This window comes from Pseudophryne corroboree, chromosome 12 (assembly GCF_028390025.1).
Source record: "Pseudophryne corroboree isolate aPseCor3 chromosome 12, aPseCor3.hap2, whole genome shotgun sequence".
Lineage (NCBI taxonomy): Eukaryota > Metazoa > Chordata > Amphibia > Anura > Myobatrachidae > Pseudophryne > Pseudophryne corroboree.
In genome coordinates, this window is record NC_086455.1 from 160461516 (window position 1) to 160487294 (window position 25779).

At 48.8% G+C, this 25779-nt stretch overlaps 1 protein-coding gene across 1 annotated transcript in view; it reads right to left on the reverse strand.

Moving 5' to 3' along the window:
- The window catches only part of COQ6 (coenzyme Q6, monooxygenase), a 40239-nt gene that overhangs the window by 11619 nt on the left and 2841 nt on the right, over positions 1-25779 (reverse strand). Inside the window, exons 2-8 of the mRNA XM_063948336.1 lie at positions 24881-25042; positions 21351-21485; positions 21209-21267; positions 20973-21096; positions 18340-18470; positions 8951-9058; positions 8697-8759 (exon numbers count right to left, since the gene is read on the reverse strand). Of these exons, the coding sequence (XP_063804406.1) occupies positions 8697-8759; positions 8951-9058; positions 18340-18470; positions 20973-21096; positions 21209-21267; positions 21351-21485; positions 24881-25019 (759 nt within the window). The 5' untranslated portion in view covers positions 25020-25042. The remainder of the gene's footprint in view (positions 1-8696; positions 8760-8950; positions 9059-18339; positions 18471-20972; positions 21097-21208; positions 21268-21350; positions 21486-24880; positions 25043-25779) is intronic.

The window sequence follows — 25779 nt, forward strand, 5'->3', positions numbered from 1 at the left end:
GGTAGTGTGGTTGGATTCTCTGACTGAAAATATTGATACCCTGGATAGGGACAGTATTTTATTGACTCTAGAGCAATTAAAGGATGCTTTCCTTTATATGCGAGATGCTCAGAGGGATGTTTGTACTCTAGCATCAAGAGTAAGCGCGATGTCCATATCTGCCAGAAGAAGTTTATGGACGCGACAGTGGTCAGGTGATGCGGATTCCAAGAGGCATATGGAAGTATTGCCATATAAAGGAGAGGAATTGTTTGGGGTCGGTCTTTCGGACCTGGTGGCCACGGCAACTGCCGGCAAATCCACTTTTTTACCTCAGACCCCCTCCCAACAGAAAAAGACACCGTCTTTTCAGCCGCAGTCCTTTCGCTCCTATAAAAAGCGACCAAAAGGACAGTCTTATCTGCCGCGAGGCAGAGGAAAGGGTAAGAAAGGGCAGCAAGCAGCCCCTGCCCAGGAACAGAAGCCCGCCCCGGCTTCTACAAAGCCATCAGCATGACGCTGGGGCTTTACAAGCGGACTCAGGAACGGTGGGGGGTCGACTCAAGATTTTCAGCAATCAATGGGTTCACTCACAAGTGGACCCGTGGATCCTGCAGATAGTATCTCAGGGTTACATGCTGGAGTTCGAAAGGTCTCCCCCTCGCCGGTTCCTAAAGTCTGCTTTACCAACGTCTCCCTCAGAAAGGACGTCGGTTTTGGAAGCCATTCACAAGCTGTATTCTCAGCAGGTGATAGTCAAGGTACCCCTCCTACAACAGGGAAAGGGGTATTATTCCACACTATTTGTGGTACCGAAACCGGACGGTTCGGTAAGGCCTATTCTAAATCTGAAATCCTTGAACCTGTACATAAAGAAATTCAAGTTCAAGATGGAGTCACTCAGAGCAGTGATAGCGAATCTGGAAGAAGGAGACTTCATGGTGTCCTTGGACATAAAAGATGCTTATCTACATGTCCCGATTTACCCCTCACACCAAGGGTATCTCAGGTTCGTGATACAAGACTGTCATTATCAGTTTCAAACGCTGCCGTTTGGGTTGTCCACGGCCCCTCGGGTCTTTACCAAGGTAATGACCGAAATGATGGTTCTTCTACGAAGAAAAGGCGTATTAATTATCCCTTACTTGGACGATCTCCTGATAAGGGCAAAGTCCAGAGAACAGCTGGAAGTCGGTGTAGCGCTAACACAAGTAGTGCTTCAGCAACACGGGTGGATTCTAAATCTTCCAAAATCTCAATTGACCCCGACAACACATCTGCTGTTCCTGGGCATGATTCTGGACACGGTTCAGAAAAAGGTATTTCTCCCGGAAGAGAAAGCAAGGGAGTTATCCGAACTTGTCAAGAACCTCCTAAAACCAGGAACTGTGTCAGTACATCAATGCACAAGAGTCCTGGGAAAGATGGTGGCTTCGTACGAAGCGATTCCATTCGGCAGATTCCATGCACGAACATTTCAGTGGGATCTGCTGGACAAATGGTCCGGATCGCATCTGCACATGCATCAGCGGATAACACTGTCACCGAGAACAAGGTTGTCTCTCCTGTGGTGGTTGCAGACTGCCTATCTGTTAGTGGGCCGCAGATTCGGCATACAGGACTGGGTCCTGGTGACTACGGATGCCAGCCTACGAGGTTGGGGAGCAGTCACAAAGGGAAGAAACTTCCAGGGCGTGTGGTCAAACCTGGAGACGTCTCTTCACATAAATATACTGGAGCTAAGAGCGATCTACAATGCTCTAAGCCTGGCAAAATCGCTGCTTCAGGGTCAGCCGGTGTTGATCCAGTCCGACAACATCACGGCAGTCGCCCACGTAAACCGACAAGGCGGCACGAGAAGCAGGAGTGCAATGGCAGAAGCTGCAAGGATTCTGCGCTGGGCGGAGAATCATGTCGTAGCACTGTCAGCAGTGTTCATCCCGGGAGTGGACAACTGGGAAGCAGATTTCCTCAGCAGACACGACCTTCACCCGGGAGAGTGGGGACTTCATCCAGAAGTTTTCCACATGATTGTGAACCGTTGGGAAAAACCAAAAGGTGGACATGATGGCGTCTCGCCTCAACAAAAAATTGGACAGGTATTGCGCCAGGTCAAGAGACCCTCAGGCAATAGCTGTGGACGCTCTGGTAACACCGTGGGTGTACCAGTCAGTGTATGTGTTCCCTCCTCTGCCTCTCATACCAAAGGTACTGAGAATTATACGGAAAAGAGGAGTAAGAACAATACTGGTAGCTCCGGACTGGCCAAGAAGAACTTGGTATCCGGAACTTCAAGAGATGCTCACGGAGGATCCGTGGCCTCTACCTCTAAGAAGGGATCTGCTTCAGCAGGGACCTTGTATGTTCCAAGACTTACCGCGGCTGCGTTTGACGGCATGGCGGTTGAACGCCGGATTCTAAAAGAGAAGGGCATTCCTGAGGAAGTTATTCCTACTTTAATTAAAGCCAGGAAAGAAGTGACCGCACAACATTATCACCGCATTTGGAGAAAATATGTTGCGTGGTGTGAGGCCAAGAAGGCTCCAACGGAAGAATTTCAATTGGGTCGATTCTTACATTTCCTGCAAGCAGGATTGTCTATGGGCCTCAAATTGGGGTCCATTAAAGTTCAAATTTCGGCCTTATCAATTTTCTTCCAGAAGGAATTGGCGTCAGTGCCTGAAGTACAAACTTTTGTCAAAGGTGTACTACATATACAACCCCCAATAGTGCCTCCAGTGGCACCGTGGGATTTGAACGTGGTTCTAAATTTTCTCAAATCTCATTGGTTTGAGCCTTTAAAATCGGTAGATTTAAAATACCTTACATGGAAGGTAACCATGCTGTTGGCCCTGGCTTCAGCCAGGAGAGTTTCGGAGTTGGCAGCTTTGTCATACAAAAGCCCATATCTGATATTCCATTCGGACAGGGCAGAATTGAGGACACGTCCTCAATTTCTCCCTAAGGTGGTTTCGGCATTTCACTTGAACCAGCCTATTGTGGTGCCTGCGGCTACTAGCGACTTGGAGGACTCCAAGTTACTGGACGTTGTCAGAGCATTAAAAATATATATTTCAAGGACAGCTGGAGTCAGAAAATCTGACTCGTTGTTTACATTGTATGCACCCAACAAGTTGGGTGCTCCTGCGTCTAAACAGACGATTGCACGTTGGATATGTAGTACAATCCAACTTGCACATTCTGTGGCAGGCCTGCCACAGCCTAAATCTGTAAAGGCCCATTCCACAAGGAAAGTGGGCTCATCCTGGGCGGCTGCCCGAGGAGTCTCGGCATTACAACTTTGCCGAGCAGCTACGTGGTCAGGGGAGAACACGTTTGTAAAATTTTACAAATTTGATACTCTGGCTAAAGAGGACATGGAGTTCTCTCATTCGGTGCTGCAGAGTCATCCGCACTCTCCCGCCCGTTTGGGAGCTTTGGTATAATCCCCATGGTCCTGACGGAGTCCCAGCATCCACTAGGACGTTAGAGAAAATAAGAATTTACTTACCGATAATTCTATTTCTCATAGTCCGTAGTGGATGCTGGGCGCCCATCCCAAGTGCGGATTGTCTGCAATGCTTGTACATAGTTATTGTTACAAAAATCGGGTTATTACTGTTGTTGTGAGCCATCTGTTCAGAGGCTACTTCGTTTGTGTTATCATACTGTTAACTGGGTTCAGATCACAAGTTGTACGGTGTGATTGGTGTGGCTGGTATGAGTCTTACCCGGGATTCAAGATCCTTCCTTATTGTGTACGCTCGTCCGGGCACAGTACCTAACTGAGGCTTGGAGGAGGGTCATAGGGGGAGGAGCCAGTACGCACCATGTGACCTAAAAGCTTTTTTAGATGTGCTCTGTCTCCTGCGGAGCCCGCTATTCCCCATGGTCCTGACGGAGTCCCAGCATCCACTACGGACTATGAGAAATAGAATTATCGGTAAGTAAATTCTTATTTTAAGTGGGTCAAACCAATGTGACTTTTGGGACCCAAAAACTACATTGAGATCCCAAGGTGCCACTGAAGGCACCAAAGGAGACTGTATATGCAGTACCCCTTTTACAAACGTCTGAACTTCAGGGACTGAAGCTAGTTCTTTTTGGAAGAAAATTGACAGAGCCGAAATTTGAACCTTAATGGACCCCAATTTCAGGCCCATAGACACTCCTGTTTGCAGGAAATGTAGGAATCGTCGAATTTCCTCCGTCGGGCCTTACTGGCCTCGCACCACGCAACATTTTCGCCAAATGCGGTGATAATGTTTTGCGGTTACATCCTTCCTGGCTTTGATCAGGATAGGGATGACTTCATCCGGAATGCCTTTTTCCTTCAGGATCCGGCGTTCAACCGCCATGCCGTCAAACGCAGCCGCGGTAAGTCTTGGAACAGACAGGGTACTTGCTGGAGCAGGTCCCTTCTTAGAGGTAGAGGCTACGGATCCTCCGTGAGCATCTCTTGAAGTTCCTGTTACCAAGTCCTTATTGGCCAATCCGGAGCCACGAATATAGTGCTTACTCCTCTCCATCTTATCAATCTCAGTACCTTGGGTATGAGAGGCAGAGGAGGGAACCCATACACTGATTGGTACACCCACGGTGTTACCAGAGCCTTTACAGCTATTGACTGAGGGTCCCTTGACCTGGCGCAATACCTGTCGAGTTTTTCCCAACGGTTTATAATCATGTGGAGGACTTCTGGGTGAAGTTCCCACTCTCCCGGGTGGAGGTCGTGCTGAGGAAATCTGCTTCCCAGTTGTCCACTCCCGGAATGAATACTGCTGACAGTGCTATCACATGGTTTTCCGCCCAGCGAAGAATCCTTGCAGCTTCTGCCATTGCCCTCCTGCTTCTTGTGGCACCCTGTCTGTTTACGTGGGTGACTGCCGTAATGTTGTCCGACTGGATCAACACCGGCTGACCTTGAAGCAGAGGTCTTGCTAAGCTTAGAGCATTGTAAATGGCCCTTAGCTTCAGATATTTATGTGAAGTGATGTCTCCAGGCTTGACCATAAGCCCTGGATATTCCTTCCCTGTGCGACTGCTCCCCAGCCTCGCAGGCTGGCATCCGTGGTCACCAGGACCCAGTCCTGAATGTCGAATCTGCGGCACTCTAGAAGATGAGCACTCTGCAACCACCACAGGAGGGATACCCCTGTCCTTGGTGACAGGGTTATCCGCTGATGCATCTGAAGATGCGACCCGGACCATTTTTCCAGTAGGTCCCACTGGAAAGTCCTTGCGTGGAATCTGCCAAATGGGATTGCTTCGTAGGAAGCCACCATTTTTACACAGAACCCTTGTGCATTGATGCACTGAGACTTGGCTCGGTTTTAGGAGGTTCCTGACTAGCTCGGATAACTCCCTGGCTTTCTCCTCCGGGAGAAACACCTTCTTTCTGGACTGTGTCCAGGATCATCCCTAGGAACAGAAGACAAGTCGTCGGAACCAGCTGCGATTTTGGAATATTGAGAATCCAATCGTGCTGCCGCAACACTACCTGAGATAGTGCTACACTGACCTCCAACTGTTCCCTGGATCTTACCCTTATCAGGGAATCGTCCAAGTAAAGAATAACTAAAATTCCCTTCCTTCGAAGGAATATCATCATTTCGGTCCTTACTTTAGTAAAGACCCGGGGTGCCGTGGACCATCCCTACGGCAGCGTCTGAACTGATAGTGACAGTTCTGTACCATAACCTGAGGTACCCTTGGTGAGAAGGGTAAATTTTTTGACATGAAGGTAAGCATCCTTGATGTCCCGAGACATCATGTAGTCCCCTTCTTCCAGTTTCGCAATCACTGCTCTGAGTGACTCAATCTTGAATTTGAACCTCTGTATTCAAAGATTTTAGATTTAGAATCGGTCTCACAGAGCCGTCTGGCTTCGGTACCACAATAGTGTGGAATAATACCCCGTTTCCTTTTGCAGGAGGGGTACCTTGATTATCACCTGCTGGGAATACAGCTTGTGAATGGCTTCCAAAACTGCCTCCCTGTCAGAGGGAGACGTCGGTAAAACCGACTTTTGGAAACGGCGAGGGGGAGACGTCTCGAATTCCAATTTGTACCCCTGAAATATTACCTGAAGGATCCAGGGGTCTACTTGCGAGTGAGCCCACTGCGCACTGAAATTCATTGAGAACGGGCCCCCACCGTGCCTGAGCTTGTAAAGCCCTAGCATCATACTGAGGGCTTGGCAGAGGCGGGAAAGGGTTTCTGTTCCTGGGAACTGGCTCATCTCTGTAGCCTTTTTCCTCTCCCTCTGTCACGAGCAGAAAAGAGGAACCTTTTGTCCGCTTGCCAACAAAGGACTGCGCCTGATAATACTGCGTCTTATTTTGAGAGGCGACCTGGGGTACAAACGTGGATATCCCAGCTGTTGCCGTGGCCACCAGGTCTGAAAAACCGACCCCAAATGCCTTTTTTAAGGCAATACTTCCAAATGCCGTTTGGAATCCGCCTCACCTGACCACTTTACTGGTAGAATTGGACAACGCACTTATACTTGATGCCAGTCGGCAATATTCCGCTGTGCATCTCGCATATATTTTAAATGCTCTATAGGCAATAATATACTGTCCTTATCTAGGATATCAATATTTCCAGTCAGGGAATCCGACCACGCCAACCCAGCACTGCACATCCAGGCTGAGGCGATTGCTGGTCGCAGTATAACACCAGTATGTGTGTAAATACATTTTAGGATACCCTCCTGCTTTCTATCAGCAGGATCCTTAAGGGCGGCCATCTCAGGAGAGGGTAGAGCCCTTGTTCTTACAAGCGTGTGAGCGCCTTATCCCCCCTAGGGGGTGTTTCCCAACGCACCCTAACCTCTGGCGGGAAAAGGTATACTGCCAATAACTTTTTAGAAATTATCAATTGTTATCGGGGGGAAACCCACGCATCATCACACACCTCATTTTATTTCTCAGATTCAGGAAAACTACAGGTAGTTTTTCCTCACCAAACATAATACCCCTTTTTGGTGGTACTCATATTATCAGAAATGTGTAAACATTTTTCATTGCCTCAATCATGTAACGTGTGGCCCTACTGGAAGTCACATTTGTCTCTTCACCGTCGACACAGGAGTCAGTATCCGTGTCGGCGTCTGTATCTGCCATCTGAGGTAACGGGCGCTTTAGAGCCCCTGACGGCCTATGAGACGTTTGGACAGGCACAAGCTGAGTAGCCGGCTGTCTCATGTCAACCACTGTCTTTATACAGAGCTGACACTGTCACGTAATTTTCAACAGTACATCCACTCAGGTGTCGACCCCCTAGGGGGTGACATCACTATTACAGACAATCTGCTCCGTCTCCACATCATTTTTCTCCTCATACATGTCGACACAAACGTACCGACACACAGCACACACACAGGGAATGCTCTGATAGAGGACAGGACCCCACTAGCCCTTTGGGGAGACAGAGGGAGAGTTTGCCAGCACACACCAAAGCGCTATAAACTGTATAGGGACAACCTTATAATAAGTGTCTATCCCTTATAGCTGCTTATATATATTTTTAACCAAATAAGTGCCCCCCCTCTCTGTTGTACCCTGTTTCTGTAGTGCAGTGCAGGGGAGAGTCTGGGAGCCTTCCTACCAGCGGAGCTGTGTGGGAAAATGGCGCCGTGTGCTGAGGAGATAGGCCCCGCCTCCTTCTCGGCGGGCTCTTCTCCCGCTTTTATCTGGAAAACCGGCAGGGGTTAAATACATCCATATAGCCCAGGGGCTATATGTGATGTATTTTTTGCCATAGGAAGTATTTACATTGCTGCCCAGGGCGCCCCCCCCCCAGCGCCCTGCACCCTCAGTGACCGCAGTGTGAAGTGTGCTGGGAGCAATGGCGCACAGCTGCAGTGCTGTGCGCTACCTTAATGAAGACAGGAACGTCTTCTGCCGCCGATTTCTGGACCTCTTCTCTCTTCAGCATCTGTAAGGGGGCCGGCGGCGCGGCTCCGGGACCCATCCAGGCTGAACCTGTGATCGTCCCTCTGGAGCTAATGTCCAGTAGCCTAAGAAGCCCAATCCACTCTGCACGCAGGTGAGTTCGCTTCTTCTCCCCTTAGTCCCTCGATGCAGTGAGCCTGTTGCCAGCAGGTCTCACTGAAAATAACAAACCTATTTAAACTTTACTTCTAAGCAGCTCAGGAGAGCCACCTAGATTGCACCCTTCTCGTTCGGGCACAAAAATCTAACTGAGGCTTGGAGGAGGGTCATAGGGGGAGGAGCCAGTGCACACCACCTGATCCTAAAGCTTTACTTTTGTGCCCTGTCTCCTGCGGAGCCGCTATTCCCCATGGTCCTTACGGAGTCCCAGCATCCACTTAGGACGTCAGAGAAATCTAATTTCCTAATTAGCAGAACATCACAGTGATACTCAATGTGCTGCCTGTGTAGCGGGGCAGATGTACTAATGCTTGGAGATAAAGTGGAGAGAGTGAGATAACGTACCAGCCAATCAGCTCCAAACACAGCCTGTACCATGGCAACTAGGAGCTGGGGCTTTATCTCCCTGCAGAGTGTGTGTGTGTGTGTGTGTATATATATATATATATATATATATATATGTATATATGTGTGTGTGTGTGTGTGTGTGTGTGTGTGTGTGTGTGTGTGTGTGTGTGTGTGTGTGTGTGTGTGTTTTGGGGAATCAGAAGGCAATCATTTCACTACAGAGACGACGCGGGGTGGCGGGTGATGTCTGACCGGTAAGAGAGCGATGGGTCCGCTCGGGAGGAATCTCTGCCAGGCCACATTGTTGTCAGTAGACTGTAAAAGAAGAAAAACACAACATTAAATATTACACTAGTGCAATTATTTCCTCTCAGGCTGCCGTAGTCATGTGATGCAGAAACGGACAGTGTGTCCAGAGAGATTCCCCCAATCACGACTCTCCGGCTCCAATTCAGGTCATAAACGCGATTTTCTCTCTAGCGATAATGTTATTTTCCTGCACTTACCTCAGACAATTCCAGCGTGGCAACCACTGCGACATGATTGTAGCTCCACTGGATACTTTTCATTCCCGCTGCACTGCGGACCGTGGAATTCTGCCCGTCTGCACCGATCTGTAAGGGTTAAATCCTACTGTGAGGTGACGTTTGTGGACAGTACAGATATAAAAGACTGTTCTACTCATCATTTTCCCAAAAGACTAGAAGGCATCACTCCCTGTACACTCATGTGTAGCAGTGACTCATATGTATCACAATCAGCAGCGCTCAATGCGCCCTGAGTGTGGTGTATCAGGTGTGTGCTATCAGTGCGACCTGTGTATAGTGATCAGTGTGTGCTATCAGTGTGACCTGTGTATAGTGATCAGTGTGTATCAGGTGTGTGATATCGGTGTGACCTGTGTATAGTGATCAGTGTGTATCAGGTGTGCGATATCAGTGTGACCTGTGTATAGTGATCAGTGTGTGATATCGGTGTGACCTGTGTATAGTGATCAGTGTGTATCAGGTGTGTGATATCGGTGTGACCTGTGTATAGTGATCAGTGTGTATCAGGTGTGTGATATCGGTGTGACCTGTGTACAGTGATCAGTCTGCATAAGGTGTGTGATATCAGTGTGACCTGTGTATAGTGATCAGTGTGTATCAGGTGCGTGATATCAGTGTGACCTGTGTATAGTGATCAGTGTGTATCGGGTGTGTGATATCAGTGTGACCTGTGTATAGTGATCAGTGTGTATCGGGTGTGTGATATCGGTGTGACCTGTGTATAGGGATCAGTGTGTATCAGGTGTGTGATATCAGTGTGACCTGTGTATAGTGATCAGTGTGACCTGTGTATAGTGATCAGTGTGCATCAGGTGTGTGATATCAGTGTGACCTGTGTATAGTGATCAGTGTGACCTGTGTATAGTGATCAGTGTGTATCAGGTGTGTGATATCAGTGTGACCTGTGTATAGTGATCAGTGTGTATCGGGTGTGTGATATCGGTGTGACCTGTGTATAGTGATCAGTGTGTATTAGGTGTGTGATATCAGTGTGACCTGTGTATAGTGATCAGTGTGTATCAGGTGCGTGATATCGGTGTGACCTGTGTATAGTGATCAGTGTGTATCAGGTGTGTGATATCAGTGTGACCTGTGTATAGTGATCAGTGTGTATCAGGTGCGTGATATCGGTGTGACCTGTGTATAGTGATCAGTGTGTATCGGGTGTGTGATATCAGTGTGACCTGTGTATAGTGATCAGTGTGTATCAGGTGCGTGATATCGGTGTGACCTCTGTATAGTGATCAGTGTGTATCAGGTGTGTGATATCAGTGTGACCTGTGTATAGTGATCAGTGTGTATCAGGTGTGTGATATCAGTGTGACCTGTGTATAGTGATCAGTGTGTATCAGGTGTGTGATATCAGTGTGACCTGTGTATAGTGATCAGTGTGTATCGGGTGTGTGATATCGGTGTGACCTGTGTATAGGGATCAGTGTGTATCAGGTGTGTGATATCAGTGTGACCTGTGTATAGTGATCAGTGTGTATCAGGTGTGTGATATCAGTGTGACCTGTGTATAGTGATCAGTGTGTATCGGGTGTGTGATATCAGTGTTACCTGTGTATAGTGATCAGTGTGTATCAGGTGTGTGATATCAGTGTGACCTGTGTATAGTGATCAGTGTGTATCAGGTGTGTGATATCAGTGTGACCTGTGTATAGTGATCAGTGTGTATCGGGTGTGTGATATCAGTGTGACCTGTGTATAGTGATCAGTGTGTATCAGGTGTGTGATATCAGTGTGACCTGTGTATAGTGATCAGTGTGTATCAGGTGTGTGATATCGGTGTGACCTGTGTATAGTGATCAGTGTGTATCGGGTGTGTGATATCAGTGTGACCTGTGTATAGTGATCAGTGTGACCTGTGTATAGTGATCAGTGTGTATCAGGTGTGTGATATCAGTGTGACCTGTGTATAGTGATCAGTGTGACCTGTGTATAGTGATCAGTGTGTATCAGGTGTGTGATATCAGTGTGACCTGTGTATAGGGATCAGTGTGTATCAGGTGTGTGATATCGGTGATATAGTGATCAGTGTGTATCAGGTGTGTGATATCGGTGTGACCTGTGTATAGTGATCAGTGTGTATCAGGTGTGATATCGGTGTGACCTGTGTATAGTGATCAGTCTGCCCCAGCATATAATCATTATATACAGGTTGATCACATGCTGCAGTAATACAGAGATGGGTATGATAGCGCTCCTGCCACCAGCGGGCTCTGAACGTTGATCTTTGGCATTTTGGGGGGTGGCTTCAACTCTAAGGTGCACAAATCCCCCCTGGGCGCTTTACTCCCCAGCGGGTAGGGTATGTTTTACCGGCGGCCGGGATCCCGGTGGTCAGCATCCCAATATGCATGGCGGGAGGGGGGAGGTTCTATTCCCACGCTATGGGGTGGATGGCGACTGTCGGGATTGTCAGGCTTCGAGACGCAGGGGGAGGTATTGTGATAACTACATCCCCTCCCCAGCATGCACACGGCTTCCTGGTGGTCACAAGCGCGCAATATGGGAGCGACATACTGCGCAAATGGCACGCCAGCGCATTCCAACAGAGAAAGGCAGATTTTCTGCCCCGCATTTGCTACTTATATCTTCTCAGGGAGCCAGCCATTGTGCTCCCGGAGACTATCCGGACTCCCCGGGAAACAAGGCAGCCGCTTAGGAAATAAACTCTACACAAACATTGCGCACACACACTCGCCGGCCGCAGCTGTGCGTCAGGACGCTGGACTCGTGCTGTATTCCTGCAGAGGGGGCGTCTGATCCTGTCTCTACTACTCCCACTAAGGTGCTGAAGGCTGCTATGGAGATCCAGAATGAGAAGGATTATCTTGCCCCCTGTTAGCAGGAACTTACATTGTGGTGTTTTAGCAACCACTAATAATTTCCTGAGCAGCTTACGATCTAAATGGCCACGCAGTGTGTATAGCAGGTGGTGGCAGCGATTACCGTGATCCTACCCCAGTAGTGATAGACAGTAGGTGAACCCGAGACCTATGAAATGTCACATGTACAGCCACATCTGGGTTCTCTCATGGGAGAATGCGGAGGGAAAGCTATTTTATTTGGGTAAAATTCTGCAATCTGCTTCTCCTTTATAATGAATAATAAGATGCCATGCCAATCCTGAGAAAGATCACAGACATCTTGAAAAGGGTTAAGGGGGACATTTACTAATACCCCTTTTCCACCTAGAAGCACGGGTTGCAGCCGGGAGCCCGACACGTGTGCTACCCGGCTGCGGCCCGTGCTCAGCCCCCTTTCCCACTGCACTCACCAACCCGGCTTATTGCCGGGTTGGTGACGCTGCTGGCGACGCTGGGAGATCACATGATCTCCCAGCGCCGCCCTTCCATACACGGTAAACGGGAGCCGTGTTGCATCGACACGGCTTCCGTTTACACTGCACAGCTTACAGAGTTGAACTCGTGTTCAACCCGGTATGCTACCCGGGTAGGATTCCCGGATCACTTGATCCGGGTTTTTGCAGAGGGAGCCGGTTCCACTAGCAAAAAACACGGGTAAATGCACGCCCCCCGAGCATTTACCCGTGTCTTTTGAGCTAGTGGAAAATAAGAATTTACTTACCGATAATTCTATTTCTCGGAGTCCGTAGTGGATGCTGGGGTTCCTGAAAGGACCATGGGGAATAGCGGCTCCGCAGGAGACAGGGCACAAAAGTAAAGCTTTCCGATCAGGTGGTGTGCACTGGCTCCTCCCCCTATGACCCTCCTCCAAGCCAGTTAGGTACTGTGCCCGGACGAGCGTACACAATAAGGGAGGAATTTTGAATCCCGGGTAAGACTCATACCAGCCACACTAATCACACCGTACAACTTGTGATCTAAACCCAGTTAACAGTATGATAACAGCGGAGCCTCTGAAAAGATGGCTCACAACAATAATAACCCGATTTTTGTAACTATGTACAAGTATTGCAGATAATCCGCACTTGGGATGGGCGCCCAGCATCCACTACGGACTCCGAGAAATAGAATTATCGGTAAGTAAATTCTTATTTTCTCTATCGTCCTAGTGGATGCTGGGGTTCCTGAAAGGACCATGGGGATTATACCAAAGCTCCCAAACGGGCGGGAGAGTGCGGATGACTCTGCAGCACCGAATGAGAGAACTCCAGGTCCTCCTTAGCCAGGGTATCAAATTTGTAGAATTTAGCAAACGTGTTTGCCCCTGACCAAGTAGCTGCTCGGCAAAGTTGTAAAGCCGAGACCCCTCGGGCAGCCGCCCAAGATGAGCCCACCTTCCTTGTGGAATGGGCATTTACATATTTTGGCTGTGGCAGGCCTGCCACAGAATGTGCAAGCTGAATTGTATTACACATCCAACTAGCAATAGTCTGCTTAGAAGCAAGAGCACCCAGTTTGTTGGGTGCATACAGGATAACAGCAAGTCAGTTTTCCTGACTCCAGCCGTCCTGGAACATATTTTCAGGGCCCTGACAACATCTAGCAACTTGGAGTCCTCCAAGTCCCTAGTAGGTGCAAGGCACCACAATAAGCTGGTTCAGGTGAAACACTGACACCACCTTAGGGAGAGAACTGGGGACGAGTCCGCAGCTCTGCCCTGTCCGAATGGACAAACAGATATGGGCTTTTTTGAGAAAAAACCACCAATTTGACACTCGCCTGGTCCAGGCCAGGGCCAAGAGCATGGTCACTTTTAATGTGAGATGCTTCAAATCCACAGATTTGACTGGTTTTAAACCAATGTGATTTGAGGAATCCCAGAACTACGTTGAGATCCCACAGTGCCACTGGAGGCACAAAAGGGGGTTGTATATGCAATACTCCCTTGACAAACTTCTGGACTTCAGGAACTGAAGCCAATTCTTTCTGGAAGAAAATCGACAGGGCCGAAATTTGAACCTTAATGGACCCCAATTTGAGGCCCATAGACACTCCTGTTTGCAGGAAATGCAGGAAACGACCGAGTTGAAATTTCTTTGTGGGGCCTTCCTGGCCTCACACCACGCAACATATTTTCGCCACATGTGGTGATAATGTTGTGCGGTCACCTCCTTTCTGGCTTTGACCAGGGTAGGAATGACCTCTTCCGGAATGCCTTTTTCCCTTAGGATCCGGCTTTCCACCGCCATGCCGACAAACGCAGCTGCGGTAAGTCTTGGAACAGACATGGTACTTGCTGAAGCAAGTCCCTTCTTAGCGGCAGAGGCCATAAGACCTCTGTAAGCATCTCTTGAAGTTCCGGGTACCAAGTCCTTCTTGGCCAATCCGGAGCCATGAGTATAGTTCTTACTCCTCTACGTCTTATAATTCTCAGCACCTTAGGTATGAGAAGCAGAGGAGGGAACACATACACCGACTGGTACACCCACGGTGTTACCAGAACGTCCACAGCTATTGCCTGAGGGTCTCTTGACCTGGCGCAATACCTGTCCCGCTTTTTGTTCAGACGGGACGCCATCATGTCCACCTTTGGTATTTCCCAACGGTTTACAATCATGTGGAAAAAACTTCCCGATGAAGTTTCCACTCTCCCGGGTGGAGGTCGTGCCTGCTGAGGAAGTCTGCTTCCCAGTTTCCATTCCCGGGATGAAACACTGCTGACAGTGCTATCACATGATTTTCCGCCCAGCGAAAAGTCCTTGCAGTTTTTGCCATTGCCCTCCTGCTTCTTGTGTCGCCCTGTCTGTTTACGTGGGCGACTGCCGTGATGTTTTTCCCACTGGATCAATACCGGCTGACCTTGAAGCAGAGGTCTTGCTAAGCTTAGAGCATTATAAATTTACCCTTAGCTCCAGTATATTTATGTGGAGAAAAGTCTCCAGACTTGATCACACTCCCTGGAAATTTTTTCCTTGTGTGACTGCTCCCCAGCCTCTCGGGCTGGGCTCCGTGGTCACCAGCATCCAATCCTGAATGCCGAATCTGCGGCCCTCTAGAAGATGAGCACTCTATAACCACCACAGGAGAGACACCCTTGTCCTTGGATATAGGGTTATCCGCTGATGCATCTGAAGATGCGATCCGGACCATTTGTCCAGCAGATCCCACTGAAAAGTTCTTGCGTGAAATCTGCCGAATGGAATTGCTTCGTAGGAAGCCACCATTTTTACCAGGACCCTTGTGCAATGATGCACTGTTTTTAGGAGGTTCCTGACTAGCTCGGATAACTCCCTGGCTTTCTCTTCCGGGAGAAACACCTTTTTCTGGACTGTGTCCAGAATCATCCCTAGGCACAGCAGACGTGTCGTCGGGATCAGCTGCGATTTTGGAATATTTAGAATCCACCCGTGCTGTTGTAGCAGTATCCGAGATAGTGCTACTCCGACCTCCAACTGTTCCCTGGACTATGCCCTTATCAGGAGATCGTCCAAGTAAGGGATAATTAAGACGCCTTTTCTTCGAAGAAGAATCATCATTTCGACCATTACCTTGGTAAAGACCCGGGGTGCCGTGGACAATCCAAACGGCAGCGTCTGAAACTGATAGTGACAGTTCTGCACCACGAACCTGAGGTACCCTTAGTGAGAAGGGCAAATTTGGGACATAGAGGTAAGCATCCCTGATGTCCCGGGACACTATATAGTCCCCTTCTTCCTGGTTCGTTATCACTGCTCTGAGTGACTCCATCTTGATTTGAACCTTTGTAAGTGTTCAAAAAATTTTTTAGAATAAGTCTCACCTAGCCTTCTGGCTTCAGTACCACAATATAGTGTGGAATAATACCCCTTTTCTTGTAGTAGGAGGGGTAATTTAATTATCACCTGCTGGGAATACAGCTTGTGAATTTTTTCCCATACTGCCTCCTTGTCGGAGGGAGACCTTGGTAAAGCAGACTTCAGGAGCCTGCGAAGGGGAAACGTCTCGACATTCCAATCTGTACCCCTGGGATACTACTTGTAGGATCCAGGGGTCCTGTACGGTCTCAGCGCCATGCTGAGAACTTGTCAGAAGCGGTGGAACGCTTCTGTTCCTGGGAATGGGCTGCCTGCTGCAGTCTTCTTCCCTTTCCTCTATCCCTGGGCAGATATGATCTTATAGGGACGAAAGGACTGAGGCTGAAAAGACGGTGTCTTTTTCTGCAGAGATGTGACTTAGGGTAAAAACGGCGGATTTTCCAGCAGTTGCCGTGGCCACCAGGTCCGATGGACCGACCCCAAATAACTCCTCTTCCTTTATACGGCAATACACCTTTGTGCCGTTTGGAATCTGCATCACCTGACCACTGTCGTGTCCATAACATCTTCTGGCAGATATGGACATCGCATTTACTCTTGATGCCAGAGTGCAAATATCCCTCTGTGCATCTCGCATATATAGAAATGCATCCTTTAAATGCTCTATAGTCAATAAAATACTGTCCCTGTCAAGGGTATCAATATTTTTAGTCAGGGAATCCGACCAAGCCACCCCAGCTCTGCACATCCAGGCTGAGGCGATCGCTGGTCGCAGTATAACACCAGTATGTGTGTATACACTTTTTATGATATTTTCCAGCCTCCTGTCAGCTGGTCCTTGAGGACGGCCCTATCTATAGACGGTACCGCCACTTGATTTGATAAGCGTGTGAGCGCCTTATCCACCCTAAGGGGTGTTTCCCAACGCGCCCTAACTTCTGGCGGGAAAGGGTATACCGCCCATAATTTTCTATCGGGGGGAACCCACGCATCATCACACACTTTATTTAATTTATCTGATTCAGGAAAAACTACGGTAGTTTTTTCACATCCCACATAATACCCTCTTTTGTGGTACTTGTAGTATCAGAAATATGAAACACCTCCTTCATTTGCCTTTAACGTGTGGCCCTAATAAGGAATACGTTTGTTTATTCACCGTCGACACTGGATTCAGTGTCCCTGTCTGTGTCTGTGTCGACCGACTAAAGTAAACGGGCGTTTTAAAACCCCTGACGGTGTTTTTGAGACGTCTGGACCGGTACTAATTGTTTGTCGGCCGTCTCATGTCGTCAACCGACCTTGCAGCGTGTTGACATTATCACGTAATTCCCTAAATAAGCCATCCATTCCGGTGTCGACTCCCTAGAGAGTGACATCACCATTACAGGCAATTGCTCCGCCTCCTCACCAACATCGTCCTCATACATGTCGACACACACGTACCGACACACAGCACACACACAGGGAATGCTCTGATAGAGGACAGGACCCACTAGCCCTTTGGAGAGACAGAGGGAGAGTTTACCAGCACACACCAAAACGCTATAATTATATAGGGACAACCTTATATAAGTGTTTTCCCTTATAGCATCTTTTTTATATATTTCTAACGCCAAATTAGTGCCCCCCCTCTCTGTTTTAACCCTGTTTCTGTAGTGCAGTGCAGGGGAGAGCCTGGGAGCCTTCCCTCCAGCCTTTCTGTGAGGGAAAATGGCGCTGTGTGCTGAGGAGATAGGCCCCGCCCCTTTTTCGGCGGCCTCGTCTCCCGCTCTTAACGGATTCTGGCAGGGGTTAAATATCTCCATATAGCCTCCGGAGGCTATATGTGAGGTATTTTTAGCCAAAATAGGTATTCATTTGCCTCCCAGGGCGCCCCCCTCCCAGCGCCCTGCACCCTCAGTGACTGCCGTGTGAAGTGTGCTGAGAGGAAAATGGCGCACAGCTGCAGTGCTGTGCGCTACCTTTAGAAGACTGAGGAGTCTTCTGCCGCCGATTCTGGACCTCTTCTTACTTCAGCATCTGCAAGGGGGCCGGCGGCAAGGCTCCGGTGACCATCCAGGCTGTACCTGTGATCGTCCCTCTGGAGCTGATGTCCAGTAGCCAAGAAGCCAATCCATCCTGCACGCAGGTGAGTTCACTTCTTCTCCCCTAAGTCCCTCGTTGCAGTGATCCTGTTGCCAGCAGGACTCACTGTAAAATAAAAAACCTAAGCTAAACTTTTCTAAGCAGCTCTTTAGGAGAGCCACCTAGATTGCACCCTTCTCGGCCGGGCACAAAAATCTAACTGGCTTGGAGGAGGGTCATAGGGGGAGGAGCCAGTGCACACCACCTGATCGGAAAGCTTTACTTTTGTGCCCTGTCTCCTGCGGAGCCGCTATTCCCCATGGTCCTTTCAGGAACCCCAGCATCCACTAGGACGATAGAGAAAAGGGGTATAAGCAGTGATAAGAGCGGAGAAGTGAGCCAGTGGAGAAATTGCCCCATCAACCAATCAGCACTGTATAATCTTATAGTATGCAAATTATAGATGTTACTTCACTGCTGATTGGTTGCCATGGCCAACTTCTCCACTGGCTCACTTCTCCGCTCTTATCACTGCTTAGTAAATGTCCCCCTAAGTCACTGATCAAGAATGAAGCGAAAGGGGAAGGTTATGGACAATACACAAGGTCATCACCAGTAGTCTCGTATGTAGCCGCTGTCCATCCGCCAGCTCGATTTGGACCCACGGACTGCCCTCTGCATTGCGATAAGGTGCTGGCCAGGTGTAACCCACAGCGCGACTCCGATAGAGAACCTCAACGCGCTCTGAAATCACATGAATAGATCAGAGGATAAACTTCAGCGTCGTAGTACATACTATTTACTAATGTTGTCATAAGAAGTGATAAGGAAGAAGAAGGCTAAAAGTAAAAGGCCTACAGGCCCGAAAGCACTGCTAACAACCCTGGTCCCTGCTGCGGGACGCCACAGGGGGTCCACAGCGCCATAAGAGAAGCACACAGGTACAATACAGACATAACAGGGCAAAAACAATATGTACAGTGAGGGGTCCAACAGTCAGGTTCAGAGCTACTTGAAGCATAATAAAGAATACCGGAGGAGGGGGTGATGGCATAGGTAAGGAAAGCGAGAGTACGCAAGGGAGGAGGGCCTGCTGATGACAGCTGACACTATATAGGGGAGGGGCAGTTATGGGGGACAGAGGGGTGAGTCAGTGAGTGAGGAGCAGTGGGTTAGGGTGTGAGCTGGGGGGCGGTGGCATAGGTAAGGAGAGCGAGAGTACACAAGGGAGGAGGGGCCTGTTGATGACAGCTGACACTATATAGGGGAGGGGCAGTTATGGGTGACACAGATGGGTGAGTAAGTGAGTGAGGAGCAGTGGGTTAGGGTGTGAGCTGGGGGGTGATGGCATAGGTAAAGAGAGCAAGAGTACACAAGGGAGGAGGGGCCTGCTGATGACAGCTGACACTATATAGGGGAGGGGCAGTTATGGGGGACAGAGGGGTGAGTCAGTGAGTTAGGGTGTGAGCTGGGGGGGTGATGGCATAGGTAAGGAGAGCGAGAGTACACAAGGGAGGAGGGGCCTGCTGATGACAGCTGACACTATATAGGGGCGGGGCAGTTATGGGCGACACAGAGGGGTGAGCCAGTGAGTGAGGAGCAGTGGGTTAGCATTGGAGCTGGAAGGCTTTGATAAAAGTAGTGGATTTTGAGAGCCTGATTGAAGCTTTGCAGAGAGGTGGAAGCTGGATAGGGAGAGAGTTCCAGTGGTAGGAAGCAGCACAGCAGGCGTCAGTCATTAGTGGAGCGAAGTAGGTAGGCAGGCAGGAGTTTGGAATGAGATGAGGTCAGAGTTGCAGGTGGGGGTGAGGAATGGGTGAGGGCTTTATAGATGAGCGAGTTTGAGTTGCACTCTGTAAGGCAGGAGTGGACGAACTTTTGGGACCTGGGATCCACTTTTTGTTCACTTACTTACCGGTGATCTACCGATGTCAAATGACACCAATAATAACGCTCACATTTAAAAATAGCATTAATAATGACAACAAATAACCCCCTCTGTACAAATACCCACCCCCCTTTGTGCAGATCTCCCCCTTGCACTCCCCTGCGTAATAGCCCCCTGTACAACACCCTCCTCCGTGCAAATACCCAACTTTGCAGATTCCCCCCTTCCAGTCAGCTGCATCCAGGGTGAGAAAGGGTCTGATCCTGGAAATATTATGATGGTGGAAGGAGCAGAAATGTGGGATTTGGAGAGGGCAGTGCTAAGAATTATTCCCAGTGACCTGTATGACATAAAACATATGGGGGCTGTAACACTGGCATGGAGCCACCCTTTGCCAGTAATGTAAGTAGTGGGGCCTGCAGGCTATCCGGGTCCACCCCGGGTGCGATCCTGGTAGCTACCAGGGTCGGATTCCCGGGTACCTGGACCAGAGTTATATTTTAGAGACCATTTACACCAACCCGTAACCCGGGTTATTGCAGTAACAAAAAAGGGGTATAAGAGAAAATGCCGCCAATGCAGATTTACAGCAGGTTATACGCAGTGCTCTTCATCTGCAATTTTATTGGAAACACAGGACATTGATAAGTGGTTTTGCTATAGAAGCCTATGTACCGTAGTTTACCTATATCTGTGCAGTCAATTTATTCCGCAGGACAGCTGTTGTTGATGGAGTGGCCCGACACGCGCCGCACGCAGCGGTGTCCGGCCACCATACTTACCGCTGCCATGCTGCCGGAATCTTCCGCTGACGGAGCGGCCCCGACACGCGCCGCACGCAGCGGTGTCCGGCCAGCTCCGGAGGGCTCAGTGTCTCCTTCAACCGGGGACCATCCTGAGCCACACGCAGCTGCGATGGGACACCGCCGGCAGCTCCCGCGGTGCAGACTGGCAGAGGCAGAGCTGCCAGTCTGTGAAAGAAGAAGAAAGAATAAAAAATAAATTTTAAGAGAAAAAACCCAAGAGTGACCAGCTCCCTTGGGCACAAAACAAAGACTGGCTTGGAGGGGGGACATAGTAGGGAAGGAGCTAGCCACAGTGTTAGAGTTTTAAAGTGCCAGCTCCCAGTTACTGCCTACTATTTTCCCATTGTAACTGCGCTCCAGTGTCCCCTAGTGGATGAAGGAGAAAATATCAGATGTGACGCCATGAATGAGAGAGAGAGAGAAAAAGAAAGAAAGAAGAAAGAGAGCGCTCTCTACTGGCAACTATACAAAGACATCAATAACATCTCTCATCCATTCACCTGATAAACAGAAAGAAGGAGAGGCCGAGATGTGCAGCTGCACATAACTCACCTGACAACGAATCCAGCTGTCGGGTAAGTGCGGCTGTGATGACGTCATTCTCTATTATGTACCCCATCTCCTCCATTCCTTCTTTATCAAACGTGATCAGGGCATCAGAGCAGGCGTCCCACACCTACAAGGGAGCAGCAAAACCACTATGGTGACTGTCATCTTACCTCCATACCGTGTAACACAATCAGCATGAAGAGCTGGCCTCTTCTATGCACACAGACCCGTCCCCGCACCTGCATTCTCTTGTATGGTTTCAGCCTCATTGAGCAGATATGATCCCAAGCACCGAAGCCTGTTGGTGGCAGAGGCAGAGGCGGCGTTAGGGCTACCGGGAAAAGCAGAGGAGCAGGACGTGACTTCACCCCAAATACTCACTGGCCAGCAGCGTGGCAGATCCCGGGGTGATAGAACTGACGCGGTTGCTGAACTGCTCAGGTAAGTGGTCACAGCCTTTCTTTTGCCCAGCCTCCAGTAACAGGATTTTCTTGTGGCGTAGGTGGGGATGAGAGCCTTATATCATGGAGAGGAGAGAGAATAAACATGTTACAGTATAAGGGCTTGTGCACGCGTTCAGCATTACTTTCCAACCGGGCAGAAAGTCCCTGCGGAGAAAGGCCGCTGAACAATCCTGTATTAGCAAGGAGGACGGAGCAGTTAGACGGAAAGTAGAACACACTCTTGTTCCATCATCAGCCTTGGTCGTGGCTGTGCGCAATCTCAGCTTCCTTCATTTCTCAACAGACATGACCATATTCAACAATTGCATACGCGTCACCTTATACTGGTATAGAAAACGGGGTCCAAAACGGTTTGTTTAGTTACAGTTCGGTTTACTATTAACTTTGTATTAATGATGGAAATGCCAGACGTGAATGGCTGCTGTATTACTGGCGGCTGATGACGCTGCTGCCTTATAGCCGACACACACACTGTGCCTACGGGTTTAGTATGAAATACCTACAATCAAAATCTCGACATTTAAAATACAGACAAAATACCGACATTTAAAATGTTGACAGGTCAAAACGTGGACACGAGTTTTTCATTGTTTTTTGTGTATGTCGACATAAACACTGATTAAGTGTACAGCGTCCGCTCGCATGGCTCGGAACACTATTATATGCCTCCTCCAGGTCCACTGGGATGGTAAAGTATGAACAAGTCGGTTTTAATGGGAAAAAAAAACATGAAACACTTGTGTCGACGTTTTGGCCTGTCTACATTTTAAATATCGATATTTTGACCTTGTCGGTATTTTAAATGTTGGTTTTTTGACCGTCGGTCAATTGTTGTCAGTATTTTGACCATCGATATTTTGATTGTTGGTATATTGACTGCATCCCGTGCCTACCTCCAGCAGCAGTTGTTATTCCGCTGCCTCATGTACAACATGTTCCCCAAGCCTCTACCTCTGGCCACACACTCAGCGATAATCATTCACAGCCTGAAAGCAGCTGAAAAACAGTCTGGATTGTTTGGTTTGGATATCAGACCTGTCTGATCCTCCTGACCGTCGCGCAACCAACGTCTGTGAACAGGGATCTCGCTACAATACCTGGGTCATTGCTCCTCCCCTCGCCGGGCCATCTGCTCTGATCACACGCCCTATGGCGGCTTTAGTTTGTAATCTGATGTCAGCAAGGCCACCTTCTACCTTGTTTTATGTCGCCGTCTGAGCTTTAATTGTATTATGATCCCCTCAAGGTACAGCGCTACGTTATATGTGGTTCTTTATAAATAATAACAGACATAATCAAGAATAATATACAGTATAACAAACTTTCCAAACAGAATGTAGTGCAACAATACAGACCATTAACGGTTCTGCATCCAACTGAGTTTACGGTTACTATACTCTTATATCGCCTATTTGCAGTTTCTGCATAAAAATGAGGAGCAGCCACTGCACTCCACAGGGGCCCCTACTCTCAGTGGCTGCCTAAGGGCCCGGTCATAAGGAAACCGTTCCAAGTCCCTTGTTCCCAGCGGGAATCTTCTGCATTTGGTACGGTAACACTTGGACGAGTGAGTGTCGTATAAAAGATCTGCAGTAACTTAATAAGTCATTAGGTTGATCTCATATGGTCAACATGCATTAGATAAACAGGGTCAAAAGGTTGACATGATTGTCGACGCAAAAATGGTCGACAGTTTTTGGGTGTCATTTTGCATGCTTCATCATCTGCGGCCATCACATGGTGTTGACTTATTGACCGTCGACCTATACATTGGAACCCTGGACAAGTTAGGCAGATTAAGGGACAGGAGTCTTCGCCCACAGGGGGTCATTCCGAGTTGATCGTAGCTGTGCTAAATTTAGCACAGATACGATCATGTTTCCTGACATGCGGGGGGACGCCCAGCATAGGGCTAGTCCGCCCCGCATGTCAGTTCCGCCCCCCCACCCCGCACAAATACAAAAGCATCGCACAGCGGCGATGCCTTTGTATTTGAGGAGTAACTCCCGGCCAGCGCAGTCCCTGCGGCTGGCCGGGAGTTACGCAGCCGCTGCGGCCAGCGGCAGCGACAATTGAGATGTCACGCAGCCACCGTGACCCGCCCCGCCTACCGTCCGGCCACGCCTGCGTTGGCCGGACAGCTCCCCCTAAACGGCGGCTTAACGCCGCCGTTCAGCCCCCTCCCATCCAGCGACCGCCTCTGTCTCAGAGGCGATCGCTAGGCAACGAAAGCTGCCATGCGCTGGCGCACTGCGGTGCTGGCGCACTGCGGTGCTGTCGCATGCGCAGTTCCGACCCGACAGCTGCGCTACGACAAACTGCAGCGAGCGATCGGGTCGAAATGACCCCCACTGTGCAGTAACACATCCAAGCAAATACAATATAACAGTAGGTGGCTAGGATCAACAAATGCAGACATCGGGGAATCTAAGGGGCAGATTCACTAAAGCTTCTACAACAGAAAAGTGGATTGGTTGCCTACAGCAACCAGATGTTAAACGTTTCTAGTATGCAAAAGAGAAATGACAGCAAGAATATCATTGGTTGCTATGGGCAACTGCTAAATACCACACTTTCTTCTCCGATAGGAACGTCCTGGTTTAAAGCAAACAAAATATTAATGTGAAACTAAATAAATATGAACTTACTAAAATCTGATTCTGCTTGGGTATGGTCATTGTGGTATAAAGGATCGTTAAGGGGGCAATATATACCTGCTAACAAATTGTGGTGACATTATAATACATTTACTGTGGGGAGGAACATAGCGCAGGCAGGAAAAGGGCGAAGACCGCAGGCTCAGGAGATAGAAAAGGAGACATTAGCTGAACGGTATCCAGACTCTAGGTCGACATGAGTTTTTCACAAATTTTTTTATTTTTTTTAAACTTTTTCATACTTAACAATCCACGTGACTACAATTGGGAATAATAACCGAAGCGAGCCAATACGAGGGGACACGGTGCACTAATTGGGGTTCCCAGTCACTGTACTTAGAAAACACCCCCAAAAAAACCTCATGTTGACCTTTTGACCTGTCGACCTAGAACATGTCGACCTACATGCCTTGTCATAGAAACAGAGAATTTGACGGCATATAAGAACCACTTGGCCCATCTAGTCTGCCCCTTTTTTTTATTCTTTAGGTAATCGCAACCCTTTTTGAACCTTAATTCTTTGTTAATTCTTTGTAAGGATATTCATATGCCTTACAAAGACCTAGAACATGTCGACCTAGAATACCTGTCGATCTAGGTGTGGTCAACCCTCCATACCACACTCAGCTGGACCTTCTGGTTGGCTCACTCATTTTCCCCAGTAAGGACACCACATGCAGAATTGTCCCATACTGTACGTGAAGGACACAAGACATCTCCCACTGGGTTACCCATAAGGATCACTCGCCCGTTTAATCTACTATAAACGTCATGAATGCACTCCGCTCACCGAGAGCACAGGCCATTGCAGTCCCGACCATCCCCCCGCCAGATATAACTGCGTCATAAAGTGAGGAGGCTGCGGAGCTCAGAGCACGGCGGGAATCCAGAAGCCTGAAAAGATGGGGGTGACACGACGGACGAAGCATGGTGCTCGCTGGATCCCAGTCCTCTGTGAAGAAGATGACACGGAAGCAATTAAGTTCTGTAACTATAAAATCTAACTTAGACACAACATTATTGTCCTTAAAGCTACTTTGGAACAGTATAAACAGCTGACAATGGGTCGGGGTGAGGGTTTTGTCCAGACAAGTCATCTTAATTTCTGAGAGTGGGGATATAACCTGGGAGGAACGTCACACACTGCAAGTCTTCAGATGAGTATTTGTGGTTAGTGATCAAAGATCACTGGACTTTATTCCGGGCTATCTAAAACGTCAGTTTCATGTTATTGTAAGTGACATGTCTATATCACAATCCCTCCACAGAGCGGCACTATTTGTCACTGAGGCCCAAAAGTAAAAAGTTTAAATCTACAAAATAAGTTAAACAGTGCAACAATAAAGATATATAGCAATATGAGAGTGACAGGAGCCATCACGTGAGGAGAGGGGGAGAGAGTGCCAGGGGGCCATCGTGTGAGGGGAGAGAGTGAGACAGGAGCCATCGTGTGAGGGGAGAGAGTGAGACAGGAGCCATCGTGTGAGGGGAGAGAGTGAGACAGGAGCCATCGTGTGAGGGGAGAGAGTGAGACAGGAGCCATCGTGTGAGCGGAGAGAGTGACAGGGAACCATCGTGTGATCGGAGAGAGTGACAGGGAACCATCGTGTGAGCGGAGAGAGTGACAGGGAACCATGGTGTGAGCGGAGAGAGAGTGACAGGGGGCCATCATGTGAGCGGAGAGAGTGA